The sequence below is a fragment of the Ochlerotatus camptorhynchus genome, unplaced genomic scaffold (genome assembly GCF_037179485.1).
Source record: "Ochlerotatus camptorhynchus isolate MF236.1 unplaced genomic scaffold, CSIRO-AGI_Acam_v1.1 ptg000064l, whole genome shotgun sequence".
Taxonomy (NCBI): Eukaryota; Metazoa; Arthropoda; class Insecta; order Diptera; family Culicidae; genus Ochlerotatus; species Ochlerotatus camptorhynchus.
This window is the reverse complement of record NW_027040554.1, coordinates 4139730-4155497: the sequence shown is the minus strand read 5'-3', so window position 1 is coordinate 4155497 and position 15768 is coordinate 4139730. Positions and strand designations below refer to the sequence as shown.

The 15768-nt window shown below is 40.2% G+C and overlaps 1 protein-coding gene across 3 annotated transcripts in view; it reads left to right on the top strand.

Annotated features, from left to right (window-relative positions):
* Window positions 1-1410: 1410 nt before the first annotated feature.
* The window catches only part of LOC135697026 (uncharacterized), a 110755-nt gene continuing 96397 nt past the window's right edge, over window positions 1411-15768 (top strand). The window contains exons 1-2 of one of the 3 annotated variants that reach the window (XM_065216594.1): window positions 1411-1913; window positions 2191-3751. In XM_065216594.1, the coding sequence (XP_065072666.1) occupies window positions 2343-3751 (1409 nt within the window). In that variant the 5' untranslated portion in view covers window positions 1411-1913; window positions 2191-2342. Of the gene's footprint in view, window positions 3752-15768 lie in introns of all 3 variants that reach the window. The other 2 variants (XM_065216593.1, XM_065216595.1) reach the window with 2 other exon arrangements.

Here is a 15768-nt window from a genome sequence, read left to right as displayed (position 1 = left end):
TTCACAGCGATATAAATGTAAAAAAAAACTCAGACGTCCACCTCTTAGTTCACCTTTTTGTCCACCTAAAATATTCAGCCTAAGTATAACAAGCGATCAAGAGTTAATGAACAATCAACAAAGCCTCATATTACACTACCAACCCCGGAATCTGATGCTATCATAATTTTCAACAATAACAGGAATGCTCACGAACCCCCAACATTTGCCAGAAAACTTACTACTAACTCTAGGTATCTTCCAAATAAGCTTCAAAATTGCATTTTAAATTCAGTCCTCTATATCCATAACACGCGCGCGAGGCTCAAACCTTTGTAGACTAAGGTTGTTAAGGTAGTATATCTGAAAGGGGGCAACCCCGGCGTCGTGGTTAGCATCCATACCTCTCACGCCAAAGTCACGAGTTCAAATCTTACCCCGGACAAGTCACGAATGTCCCACGAGCGTTAACGGGACTATAATTAAAAAGAAAAGTATATCTGAAATATACTGATATCAAAAATTCATGTTAGCGTTCAATCGTATGACCTGTTTTTTAGCGGCAGTTCCTCTAAATCACCCTAGAATATGCTTCACCACATATTTGCTAAATATTTATTAATTATGTATGATATTCTCACGTTTCCTGATTTAGTAAAGATGGCCTAAAACGATTTTTAAATAGTTTTATGTTATAACTTAATAGAAATATGTACACGGTAAGTATGAACTTGAAGAAATGTAGATGATATTCAGTAATTGTTCAGCATAACTAAAATTTAATCCTTAAATTGTCTTTTGATTTATTCCATCTCATTTTTATACATCCTTAAATATTCAGCTGTTCACTAAACAAGACTGCAAACCATCAAATGTACTCATGCACAATCCTCCTTCTGCTCCTTCTTCTCCTGAACAGGAACAACACTCTCCAATCCCGCCATCTCTCGCGCGCTTGCAGTTTCCACCTTCGGTTTGAAAAGTGCACCTGTGTATCTCTCGGTTCCGAGTCACTGCAAGTTGGAGAAGGAAGTAGGAAAAGCAAAAAAATCCGACATTACAAGATCGAACCTCGCACAACGCCTTCTGCCAGCAGCACCCCACGGTAGGCGAGGGCATGTAAGCCAGTTTTGTCCGGAAAGAAACGTTTCCTCATCCGAAGTGTGCACCGTGCGCGGAATGCACTTTTTCCAGCTGGAAAAACTCCGCGTAAAAGATTGAACGAGACACAGCAAAAAAGAAGGAGAGAGAGAGAGAGAGCGTGTGTGGTGTGGAAGAACTCCATTCGGCGCCAGATACAAACAGTCCCCAACCTGACGACGAACTCGGTTAGGCGTGAGCGGACAGCGGACAGTTCCTCAACCGTGTAGTTCCTACCAACCAGAGAGACCAACCAAGAAACGTTTTTCTGTCACGCCGTTCGGCTGCCAACCGACCCCCAACTCCTACAACGACTGCAAGGTTGGGAAGTATCGACTGCAAAACCGTAGGCAAAACAGAAGATTGAAAAAAAAACACACAGTGAACACATAATCAGAAGAGCGCCGCCGAGAAAAAATTATAGCAAGTGATGGTAATCATAACATAAAACGGCCAACCAACGAATGTACGCGCGCGGTCGAAGTAAAAACGAGTGAAATTATAAATAAAAATATGAAAAAGAAAGTGAATTGAATTTTAATTCCCCCGCCCGAGAAGAGAAGCCGCCAGAAAGGGTAAACCGAAGAAATCCAAACGCGACTGGTGTGAAAGAAGAAGAAACCGAAGAATACGACAGAGAAGAAGAAAACCCAAGAGTGCAAGGGAAATAAAGTTTAAATAATTTAATAAAAGTGTGGAAATACATATCAACTGCGAAAACATGCTTATCTCAAGCTTCTAGCGTATGATAATGATAAAGAGTGAGACCAGTGCAAGTAAGAGAGCGAACCAAGGTAACGATTAATCCCTGGGTGAAAAAAGAAGAGGAAAAAGCGCCGTGGGTGAATGATCCAAAGTGTTTGTAGTTTGCACGCTTTCGTGTGTCACTTTTACTCTCAAGGCAGCTGCACGTATCTAGTTAAGTTTTGTGTTGAGACAGTTTCCTTTCCCAGTTTTCCCCCGTTATTAGATCTTAGTCCTTTCCCCCTCAACATCTCTCGGCAAGGGTTCAGAAGTCCTAAAGATTTCGTTTCGCTTCCATCTTTCTCCCTCTCCATCTCTCTCCATCAGCTCTTGAAGGTCATTGATGAAGTGGCTGGGCAGCATTTCTGATACGTTGGTTCCTAGTAGCATCAGCAAATCCATCTGCGACATTGACCCGCACCTTCGCACTCTTGGGGACCAGCAGTCCACTAATTAACCACCATCCCATATGAAGTAAGATGTTAGGTCCCACCAAATGGAGACTCCTAACGATAGTCGCCGGAATATTACTCGCACACGCCATTGAATCGCCGAACAGCAGGAGCAACAAGCTCAAGGGCCAAGTTCGAACCTTCACAAACCCGGATCTTGGTCTACGGATAGAACAGATCGATCCCTGGGGCAGTCGGACGATCACATCACGAAATCTTCTCGTCCCACATGAGACCTTCTCCAATATAGACAACGTCCGGTACATCGACAGTCGATCTGCGAACAGCCGCTTGTTGCGAAATACTTTTGGAGCATTTAGGTTTGCTGGTCCATCCCAACCTCAGCCATATCAGGTGCCTTTGGAGCAACCTCAAACCTCCCAGCAACGGAGGGCTAAATCTTTCCAAAACCGTCGTTCAGACGATGGATCCCAACAGCCGGGTGTGCGGTTAGTTCAACCCAATCTGCTGCCTCAGCAGAGCCCTGAACCCCTTCCCGAGGCATCAGTCCTCTATCAGGATGCCGATCCATACATCATTGGGCTACAAAATGTCACAAAAGCCCGTTCAATGCGGTACAAACTCATCCCCATCGGATACTTCTCCCAGGAACCTAACTTCACCCCTGTTCTAACCCCTGTTCAAAACACACAACCTCCAAAAACCACCCAAAATGATGAACCTCACGATGTGGCCTTTCCAACTGACGGTCCGCAGCACCAGCCCGTCCCCAATCTGCAATCCAACAGTTCCCAATCGGAGCTGAATGCCATGGGCGCCCGTCGTTCCGGAATTCAATTCCCTCCTGGTCCGTACAAAGTTGCCAGCACCTTCACTCCGCAAGGCTACAGCGAAGACAACTTCGCTTACGCTGACAACCTAGGCGTGTACCATCGCCCAGTCAACACAGCCGAGGACTATGACGAGTCAGATCCGTACGACACCTGGCAGCAACGCGCGCCCACAGTCGCGCCATCATCAGTAGAATCAGACCATGGGGATATATCCCGGAACATTTACGCCACTCGCCATTTTCGCGAGTTTCCACGGCCATCGCCCACTCCACTGGATCTCAGACCAGCCGAATCGGTGATTCGGTCAAGTCGTTTGATCGAGTTTCCCGGAGCAGTCAACGTGAAGCAACCATTTCGGGACGACGTGACCAAGTTTGGCGATGTGAATGGCCCGATAACGGCAGTGCAGCGTCCGTACGTCGATTACGGCGACGGGAAGCGCTACCGGGCGTACGATCCGAACTATTTCGTCAACAGTCCGTACCAGCCGTCGAACCAGCAGCACTACTTCCCATCGAAGCTGTACACCGAGCCGAAGATCTATCAACCGCCGTGGAAGTCGTCGCGCTCGCCACGGGTTGTGTTCCCGCAGGGTGACGTGTCCGGTCCGTCCGGGTTTGGTGTGGATAATGTGGTTTTCAGGTGAGTTAAGATTAGCATTTGTAGTTCCATTGTATTTTGTAGTTAGATATAATAATAAATGTTGTGGATATATTTGATTTCCATTACACCATTTTGAAAGGTACACCGTTTTGGAAGGTACACACATATCTTGGAAGATAGACAAAATATCGTATTGGTTTTTGTAGAAAATGACTTCCAACGTTCATTTGTCGAAACTACTAACTCACCCAAACAAAATATCATCACAATCGGATAGTGCTGTTAGTTTGTGTGGGCTAGCTAGGAGTTTCAACAAAATTACGTTTTAAGTCAAAATCAATTAGGGCGTTCGGACTTTTTGGATTATAACTCGTTGCTGTGGCTTTGCAGTTTTCCCAGGCACCAACTCCCTAAAGTCGTATATGGAAAATAGCCATGTTAAAATAATAATAAAAAAAAAACCTAAATAAATAAAAACAACTTATCCGAAGAACTTCGAAATTACAGCGTAATTGCTTTTGTAAACAAACATGTCAATTGCCGATTTCTCGCTAATTGAAGCTCCATCTACAAACCTACGTAAAAAGGTTAAGGAATAATCCCTCAATCATATGGTACGTATTTTTCACGAGATTTAGCATTTATTTGCGAGAAATCGGCGATTGACGTGTTAGTTTACAAAAGCAGTTACGCCGAAATCTCATTGTTCTTCGGACTTAACATAAGGGTGGCCCAAAATAACACTTTGTCTGGAAATCTGGGGGCTCAACATAAAAAGGATTGGGGTGCCAATGAAAATGATCCTCTTGAATTTCAAAACCTGATCAGGTGCAAAGTGTTAATTACTTGAAAAAACAGCCTGCTTAAAATTTTAGCTAGATTGGACATGTTTTAGGGGTGGCACAAAATCATCAGAGATTAAGTTTTTTTTTAATTGAAAAATCACCCAAGGGGGGCGAATTTTTGTTTCACGCCAATTGACTTGTACATGCATGAATCGTCGAAAACTGGTGTTTCCTCTCATTTTTTTTATTTTTCTATTAACGAGATCAATCTCGTAAAGAATTGGTTTGTCAAAAATCGACATTCTGGGACTTTTTCATGAGTTAGAGGCAGTTATGAAACATTGATTAATTGGCTTCTAAATCTGTTCACAGCTATCTCCATTTCGAAAACATCATTGTTGAGTATTTTAAAGTTTACTTTAGCCTTAAGACCGATGATGCAGGAAAAATTGTGTTTTGCTGTGGATTTTCTGCAAAAAGATGATGCGCGATGCAAGTAGATGTGAGAAATGAAAGTAGATTTTTCTAAGATTGATTCGCTGGTGTGAGATTTGTTGAGCATCTAGAATTGAGATTTGGATGTGTCACTCCCCTCGCTTAAGACACCATATTAGATCTTAGAAAACCAGGAGCAAGCATCTTGGATTCCAAAATGGCGTAAAACATTTTTTCTTTCTTTCTTTCTTTCTTTCTTTCTTTCTTTCTTTCTTTCTTTCTTTCTTTCTTTCTTTCTTTCTTTCTTTCTTTCTTTCTTTCTTTCTTTCTTTCTTTATTAAAGAGACTTTCAGCCATCGGCTGGTTCATCTCTGCAGGCGTAAACGTCATTTTCATTCCCAAAGTACCCATATTGTAGGGTATTTAACACTTTTTTAAAAACGGATTTTAGAAAACTGGAAGTCACCATTTTGGATACACATCGTTTACGATATTGAAATACCCCTATTACAGGATATGTAACAATATTTTTTAAACCGGAAGTTGCCACCCTAGCAATACCATTTGTTTTTCAGTGAGTAACAACAACCTTAGTGTGACTAATAGAAGGTCTTTTAAATCAAAAGAAATGTCACTAGCAGCGTTCTTTGATATTGACGGAGCATTTGATAATGCATCTTATAAATCCATGAAAACACTATGTTGAAGCGTGTATTCGATAAAAGCACCGTTAAGTGGATCAATGTGATGCTTTCTAAAAGAGAAATATCAGACAATCTTGGAAACTCATCCATAACAGTTAGTGCTGTAAAAGGGTGCCCTCATGGAAGTGTGCTTTCACCTCTTTTATGGTCTTTAATAGTTGACGAACTTCTCAAAAACTTAGAAGCAAAGGGCTTCGAGATTGGCTTTGCTGATGACATAGTCATAATAGCAACAATCAATACGAAACTATTGATTTTAAATTGGCTCACTACTTGGTAAATCGATTAACGCACCCCATTCTAGTCGAAATTCTAGTACTACACTATGTTTGTTTTGATTTGCTATGAAAGTTTTACAGATTATATGAGGGGTTATTGGATTTTCATATGTTTCGAGGGGTGAATCGATTAGCTTGGGACCGAAGATAGTACCAGAGCTGAGCCAAAAAGTTGAGCACGTTTCTTCGGGACCTTCTGGTCTTAGAGTTACCTCTATGATAATAGTACGAGGAAAATTTGATAATGTCATTTCAAATAGAATGCAAACTGCTTTAAATTATGTTTTGTCGTGGTGCGCCAAAGAAAGGCTGAATATAAATCCTTCTGCCCCGTAACGTGGGTAGATCACCTTTTCGTGATACGTAACGGGATGTAAGATCTACCACGGATTCCTAGTCCTGACTACTTCAAACTAGTGGAACAGGATTTTTCAGTAATCAAAGGAACATATCTTAGTCCTTGTTACTTTTTATGCCTTGTTGATAGTGACAAGACTCGGCTTTGTCCACCGAGGATGATCTTGAAACAAGGAAAAAATGAGTTAGTTAGTCTTAATCTATGTGATTCCTAATCTTCTATTCGTTGTTCCCTAGTTTGAAGTGGTTAAGACTAGGGTTCTGATGCATGGTCATTATCAATGTCATACCTTAATTTTATTGCTAAGGAATTCAATTTTGACTGACAAAGGGGTGCGCCTTTGGAGGGTTTTTCAACACTCCGAAGGGTATAAAGAGCGGGACCTTTCAATTAGAGTCGGATCCTTCCGATTAATGCAAGAATGACACCTGTAAAAAATCGAATACTTCATCATTTATCAATAGTGATGGAGTAATAAACCATGCACTAAACTAAGGACACGGGATATACGACAATAGACCAAATAACTAGAACAGAGGAAAAAAGTCCACTATTGTACAGTTCACACGGAAAAGGAAATTTTCTATATGTAACTTAGAATTGTGAAAAACTTCTTAAGAACTTTCACGAACAGTCAAGTATCTGGGAGTCATTATTGACAGTAAACTTAACTGGAATTCACTTTTAGAGCAGGTTGTTAGTAAGGCAATAAATGCTCTTTGGATGAGTAAAAAATACTTTTGGTAGGTAATGGGGCCTTAAACCAAAAAAATATCCACAGGATTTATTTGACGATTGCATAGTAAGACCCAGAATATCCTACGCATAATTGGTTTGGTGGTGGAAAACAAAAGAAAAATCGGCTCAGAGGAAGCTGAGGAGAGTGCAAAGACTTGCTACTCTCTCAATAACTAGTGCAATGAACAGCACACCGAGTATGGCACTAGATACTCTACTTTATCTGCTTCCATTGCATCAATTTATTCAATTAGAAGCTGAAAGGAACGCCTTAAGGGTTCAAGGAACAAAGTGCTTCCTTGAAGTGGATCTTACAGGACACCTTAGTATTCTAAAAAAGATTTATATTGATTTTCTGCAGAAAAAATATAATATCGATCTTTTATACAATGCAGCAGAATTTGATCGTTTGGGAAAGTGGGGGACCTAACATCAGTCCCAAAATCGTGTGGAAGCAGGGGTAACTGGTCCAATCTCTGTGGATTACTGGTCAGCCGTGTTCCAAGCAGAAATTCAAGCAATTCTTGAATGCTCTGCAATGTGCTTGCGCAGAAACTATAAACATTCGAATATCTGCATTAAGTCTGACAGTCCAGCAGCATTAAATGCTTTAAATCAGCATCATGCAATTCAAAACTCGTATGGGAATGTGCAATGTAACTTCAGTAATTGCTCTATCAAAACCAACTAAACCTATATTGGGTTGCTGGCCACTGTGGAACTAAAGTGAATGAACTAAAGGGAATGTGGAACTAAAGTTCTCTCTTAATGGAGATCAAGAAATAGAAAAAATTAAAGTGAAGATCAATTGGAACAACACTTCCATTGATAGGCAATCGAAACGGTTCATAATTCCGAACATTTCAATTACTAGCCAAATTCTTGAATTATCAAAGAAAGATCTCAGTGTCTACTTGTTTGATAACAGGACATTGTCATGAAGTTAATAGGAAAACTTCAAGATGATATGTGTCGATTCTGTGGCATTGAAAATGAAGACTCTGAACATCTGCTATTGCCTCGTACAGCAGTGTTCAATAAAAGGCGTATTTTTCTGGATAAGGGGCTGGCAAAACCCTTTGATATTTGCAATGCAGGTCCCAGTCAAGTAGTATATTTCATTCGAAATGCAATAATGAGTATGTTCGTGATTTAAACGTTCTTTATCAGTTGTACTGCGACATCGAGTGGTAGCGACATCGGTGCAGCTCCTCCGTCAGCAAGTTTCGGCATTATGAGCCACTAGTTCTGGAAATCCACCCGCTATCCAGTTCGCCAGCAGTTCCGGCAAATACGAGGTTCGTCTCTAAAGGATCCTCAACGGTTGCATCTCCGTTTGGCGGTATCAGCTCGACATCGGCATCATAAACTGACAACATATTTGCTGCCCCCAGCTCCAGCACCAATCAGGCTTCGCACCGTTCTATTTAGCCCTTTAGAACATCAGATTACGGCCACGCCAGCCGCTGTTGGCATCGTCTTTAGTCACCATCGTCCCCCGCCATCCGTAGTTCTATCGTTGAAGTTGGCACATGCATTACGATTTCTCCGATTTTGCCAATGTTGTCCAAAAGTATTTTGCAACATCAAAGTGACATGACATATTTGAGCCATGGTAGATGGTCACAACAAACCTTTACAGTGACAACGTTACGATGTTTGAAAACTTATAGATTCATATACGCTTAGTTAGAACAATATTACAAATAGGTTCTTCAACACTTCTTGGTTCGTCAACTTTTCACTAACATCTCGAAACAGTTGCTCAATAGGTACAAAAACATACTCTGTTGCACCAAAGTTTCAAGAAACATAATGTTTTATGGAACGCTCTTTTAATAAACACAACACAAGTTAGATTGCTGTACATTGAAACAGTTGAGTTTCATTATTGAGAACTAAAGTAAATCACTTGAAACTGTGTTGTATAAAGATGTATTTCTTGTACAATTTAAGGGATTTCTGGGCAACTTAAATAACAAAATAAAATAATTCAGATGTTTTCTGTTTCACTTGCGAAGCTTATTGCTAGTCGCATATGAGCTTATTGCGTGCTCTTAACTTAATGTTCTATATATGCACTTCCACAGTTATTAATTGAGAGCTTCCGATGCCTGTACAATCATACTGTATGCGAGATATTTTCCAGCAAGAAAAAAATCAAGACTGGATCGGGAATCGAACATAGTCACCTCCAGCATGATCTTGCTTTGTAGCTGCGATTTTTGCACACTCACGTCGATACTGACGTAAGCACGTCTATGGGTTTGGAAATTGCAGGGCGTCACAACATCAGCTTCAATCGACAAAATCGATGCGATGAATTGACTGCTAGCTTTCTTTTTCTGTTGAAGTCGAACAACTTCGCAATATTCTAGATTCTCAGTCGGCGTCTGCAATCAATCGCTTGCCTTTCTTTCTCCCGTCGCTTCATTCGTATTTCTTTCAAGCTTCGGAAAAGCGGACGGGTGAAAGAGCGCTCCACTATGATAGGTTTGTCTTTAAAAAATCCGAGGTTGCATGACGTATATGACGGAAAATTAAAATATATATTTAAAGCATTTCGTGAAAACACTTGTAGATTACTCGTAATATGTTTAATTAATCTGCCGTCCACATATATATCTAAAAAACAGTAATGAAAATGTTACATAATGCATATCAAACAAATTGACAGAGCGGTGATAGAGTGTCGGTGAAAGTGATTGTAAGCCATAAGGAGGTTTCGTTTCAACTCGATAATCGACGTAACTTTCATTGCAAGTGATGAGAAAAGCAACGACGAGAAAATGCACAGCCAGCCATTCATTCTCAGTCAACTTCTTTTTCACTTTAGCTTCGTGCTGATAGTCCTAGCTACACACTTATAAATATCTACTTTTACACTAGACGTAATCCATAATGGATGTAAATCATGGAACGGAAACAAACATTTCATGTAAAATTAGGTGTTCTCAAACTGAAACATAAGCAACTCGACGAAGAGAACGTTTGATTGAATTGAATTTCTCGTTTCTTTCAACTGATTCTTATGTCAAAAAGGCCGCTTACATGTTTCGGTCTCAGGAAACCGAAATTAACACGACTTTTTCGTAGTGTGTAGCTGTTATAGAAATGATGCGTTGAATACGTTATTTGAAACAGTCAAAACTCGAGTTCATTTTAGGGCTTGGGAAATGTAGAGCCCTGATTGTTGTTTCTACCACATTATGTGCTCCTGTCATCGTCAACTTACTGATTTCAAGGAGACACGGCTAGGTTGAGATCGATAAGTGCACACTGTCCTTGTCCTTTGTTCGCTTTCTAATTTCTATATACAATTTTCACACTACCGTACAACACTGCCTTACTATAAGCATCTCCAAGTATGTAAAGACATGTCATCAAATCAGGCATCCCTGTACACATTACCCAATCTTTGACCTTCAAATACCTTGGAGTCTGGTTTGATTCAAAATGCACTTGGGGTACCCACATTACGTATTCGAAATAAAAGTGTCAACAAAGGATCGACTTTCTACGATCAATTTCCAGGACATGGTGGGGACGGAAGACCTCATTAAACTATATAAAACGACTATTCTTTCAGTTCTTAAGAATGGCTCTTTTTTCTTCTTCTCGGCAGGAAAAAGCCACCAGGCGTAAAACCCCTGCAGAACCGTTTCTGGGAGCTCTCATTAAGGGTATTGATCAAACGTAGTGTCAGTAACAACCTTGTGATTGAAAACTTCGAAGCAATGCTCGAATTGAGCACCCAGTGTAGATTCGTGAGAATCTACCGTAATTATATGTCATCGGATATTAGCATTCCGTGTACGCATTTCTAACTACAGTTCTCCCATTGACTTTCAAAGATCTCTTCATGAAACAGACTATTCAAGGAGTTCCAGATCAACTTCGACCTATCTCAATTCCCCGTATTTTTGCTAAAAAGTAGCAACAAGTCAATTGCAATAGAAAATTGACGGAAACTTCAGGAACCTTGTTCCGTTTATGTTGCTGTGCTAGCAACAATCAACTTCGCATTCGAGATGATTTCCGACATGCCCACTGACCATTAATTCATCTTCTCGGATAGGCTCAGTTCGATTGAGGCTATTCGGTCGATGAAACAAGGTAGGCACTCATCTTGTTTCCTTTCAAAGGTAAGGAAGCAGATGAGTGTGTTGGACGAAAGATCATATAGGATTACCTTTGTATGGGTCCTCTCACATTGCTCAATCCCAGGCAATGAGAAGGCAGACTCTCTCGCAAAGGTAAACGGACAGCAAGGCGAGATTTATGATATAAGAAATTTCACATGATTTTCAGAGTTCTCTTTTAAGTTGGTAAAACGATTGGACAAGTAATTCTTTTCTACCCTTCCGTGAAGTAAGAGATGTATTGGGAACCCTGCAGGCGATCTACGAATTCCTTTATTTGTCTGATGTTAGAGTTTGATGTGACCATCCCCTCCTTTCCCCACATTTTCCAGCCATTGTGTTCCAGTCTTATTATTCTCCTTTTTCTGTGCTACTTGCCCCTGCCCAGCCAGGATTTGGTCAACCGTCCGAGAGTAGTATCTGAAGGAGGCTTCAGAAACCAGTTTCCTACCTAGCTCTTTCCAATCGAAATTGTTACCCATTAACCTCGAGCCCACCACGAGTAGTTGGTACCCATACTAACCTAGAACAAGTGCTGTTTTAAAGTTAATTAAAAAATTACGGATTTTTGGCTCCAAAAAGCGTCACAAACTAGTTATAATAATCTTCTTATCGATCCTATAACATGTCCACTTTGAGTCTGATATTTGACATTAAACATCACCAACTATGTAAATCATTAATTAAAAAAAAAACATTGATAGTTACAGTTCCACTAAATAAAAAAAAAATGCTTTAACTTTACAGAAGTTGCCAAGTTTAAAGATCTTTAAAGAAAGTTGATAGAAATTCAAGTACATTTCGAGTAAGTGTAGTTTAATTATTTTCAGGGAAATAGCGGGAACTTGCCAGAAATTCCGCAAATTATAGATTATTTAAAAAAAACTCTGGGAAGTGGTGTTGAGTACTTGGCACTGATGAAGTCTACAATTAGTAGACGAAATACGCATATTTGTCAAAAGATAAGCAATTTTAACGGAATTAAAAGGAAATAAATCAACGCACTCAAAGCACTTCATAGTCAGGGAAAATTTAATGAACTTACGATAAAAGTCGAATACTTCACAGAAGTCTGAAGAAGCTCATGGAAGTCTAGAGAACTTCAGGGAGGTAAAGAATGTTTTTGTTTATTGTAGTCACTTTATATGGGAAAACAAGCGGCCAGATCCAATGCCTTTCACCAACGTCTCGTTTCCATCGGCCAGCGTGATGGAAATCCCCGAGCTTAGCTTCAGCTCATCGAAAAACGAACGGTTGCAGCACATGTGAGACGTTGCTCCAGAATATAAGATCCACACGCCATAAACGCAAACGGGTTCGCCTTGCCAACCTTCGCTTTTGAACCTTGACTTTTCTTCGGCTTCGAATTGCTGCTTGCTCTTCCGTCACCAGGTCTTGCCACTGGGCATTCTCGCTTCATGTGTCCGGGTTTATGACAGCTGTTGCACACAACCTTCTTGTCGCCACCAGCACGCAGAATGGACGATGACATTGCTTTATCCAGCAATTTACGTTTCACGAGTTCCATGGTGAGCTCCTCGTCGGAACGGCTTTCCACCGCAGTAGTGAGGGTATCGAAAGAGTCAGGCATACTCTTCAATATCATTGCCACTTTCAGGCTGGATTCGAGATCCTGTCCCGCGTTCGCGAGGCTTGCGAACAGTTGTTCCATCCGGAAAAGATGGCCTTCCATGTTCCCGTCGTCGTTGTACTCAGCTTGCACAGCTTTTTAAGGCACGAGACACGAGTGGACATCTTCGTCTTCCGGTGATGCTTCTACAACTCGTTCCTGGTCTCCATAGCGGTCTTGCAGTTCCGGATCAGCAGGTGCTGACTGTCGTCTACGAGAAGAACGCTGGTGGCCCGTGCTTTTGGCATCTCCTTCTTTCCACACGTTCGTTAGAGGTTCAGGGCGGCCTCCGTAACGTGCTTCCAGAGATTTTCTTTTACCAACAGCATTTCCACCTTGAATTGCCAAAATTCTTATCCGCCATTCGTCAGCTTTTCCAGACGGAACTTGCTTCCGTCCATACCGGAAACGTGAAAAAAATCTTGATTATACGATGGAAAAAAAAACTTTCACTTGAACAGCTTCTTGAATTTTCTTCACAAAGTCCCATAACCTATGGAATATGCCGTAGGTCGGACCGAAGAATGAAATGAACTTGTTTCATCGACGGTCAAGAACAGAATGAAAATTTTATTGAAACCAATTAAACACGCTCTTAGAACTCTAATTCATTGGTTGCTAGTCTTCAGTCGCTTCATCTTCAACACTTCAACACTCTAGGGTCATTTGTGTCTTGACCGCGGATGAGATTTGAACTCGTGCTTTTGGCGTGCGAGATAAAGATGATAACCCATACGCTGGGGTCGTCCCCTGGGGTTTGGAGATTTTCGGTACTATTCCATTTTTGTCATTGCAATCCCAGGAACACCATCAGTTGATTAGTGAGAACTTCACGGAAGCTGTGTGAACTTCAGAAAAGATAAAAGATCCTTAGAGCAGTACCCTTTTTTTTCACAAGCATGGTTGAAACTTACAAGAGAAAAAAAACTTATGAGAAATCTAAAAGAATACCGACTATTTCAGAGAATATCCATTAACAAACTGCGGGAACATTAAGGAAGGTCCAAAATTTTAGGGAGCATGAAAAACCTCAGGAATATTCAGAGAACTTCAGGAAAGTCAAAAGAACTTCAGTGATGTAGAGTGAACATAAAGAAACTTGTGGAAACTTAGAAGAAGATCCAAGTACCTCAGATAAGCTTGGGGGAATTTCAGAGATCTTAAAGGTAGTTCCAATTACTTCTGTACTGTTCCCAGAATTTGAGAGAATTTTAGAGAACTTCAGGAAAATTTAAAGCACATTTAGGAACGTTCCATTTATTTCAAGACACCAAAGTAGGCCACAAAACAGTTTCAAGAGAATTGTGAGTACTTCAGAGAAGCTCATCAAGATCATCAGGACAGATCAGAGATTATAAGTGCTGTTCACTAAATTAAAAAAAAAAACAGGAACTTTGACAAAGCAACGGGATACTCAGGGAATTAATTGTGGTCACATAAACATGGGGAAAATTGTATTAGCTTATTTAAAAATCTAAGAACCCCATCTATTTGTTCGTTTTTGTAAACTACCGGGTACCTTAACGGGCTGTTCATTAACCACATAGGCAGTTTTTTGGGATTCTTACCTCCCCTGTCCCCTTGCGTAGACAATTGTTCATACACAATTTTTAAAATTTGTTTGGGCCGTGAATAATTACCAACCTTCCTTCCCATCCTCTAAGACGTTTCGGAAATTTAAAGAATTTAAAAAGAACGCAAGGTCGTCAAATTTAAGGAAATCTGCGGCAATTTGATAGAATAAGAAACATCAGGAAACGTCAAGAAACTTCAAAGGAATTCTGATAAGTTCAGGCAAATTTCATAAACTTCAAAAAATTTAAAAAATATATCAGATATAACGTAAGTTTCAGGGCTGGTTTGATATATAAAGGAACTTCAGGAATGATCTCTGAAAATAAAAAATTAATTAGTTTTAGACAGCCAGAAGGAAATGCCATGTACCTCAGAGAAGCTGGGTCTAAAGATTTTTGGGCAGTTTGAGAAATATTAAGGGTAGTTCCAATAGCTTTATGGAAATTCCGAGAGCTGCAGCAAAGTTCAGACTATTGTGTGAGTTTCAAGATCGGTACGCGTAATTTCTGATTAATTCAGAACAGTTTCATGAGCTCCAGTAAAAATTATAGAATCCTAAAAAAAGTTCCAAGGAGTGTAGAGAACTTCAGGAAAATTTAAAGGATTTATAGGAATGTTCCATTTATTTCTAATCAAATCTTATCTTATCTCATCTAATCTAACACCAACACAGCCAGTTCTTGAAAGCATCCGGGAAAATGATATATATACCTACATCATTTTTGTTGCCTATTTGATATATGTTTCCCATCGAAGATGCGTCACTCATACCAAAACGGCCAGTCTTACTTAACAGATAAAAAAATTTAATTTTAATTGTGATGTAAACATTCATTCACGTAAACTTAAATTTAATTTCACGCAACCGAGCAACTTGTAAACAATGTTGTTTACAAAGATGGGCTTTTGTATACAATATTTCCTACATTGCATGAAATTTGCCAGATCTTTACATGATATATAATGTAAACTTATATGATATATGACGCTCCATTTGTGTGCATCATATTGAACAGAAATTTACACTATTTTTCGAACTGTGTGTGCAGCATTTAAGGGGCAAGATGATTCAGAAAACATCGGGCCTGTTTGAATCGATGCTTCAGAATCCAATAAATGGATGAAACGTGGACATCTCGTACCGTACGTTCCAATTTTGGTAATTATATGATTGGTTGGTCGTTGGAAGCATCAAAGCTAGCTGCTTCATTTTCTTCTGACGGTTGGGGCATGAGCACTAACTCTTGTCCTAGCCTTTTATGACTTATGGCAATAGTGCCATTACTCGCTTTCTGTAAAGAGAAGAGCCCAAGTAACAATTAGGGTTTTATGAGGGTTCTGTAGACTATGAAGTAGACTTGTAGCATACTTTAAAACCGTGATAAAACTACAATGCTACTTGGGAAGGAAA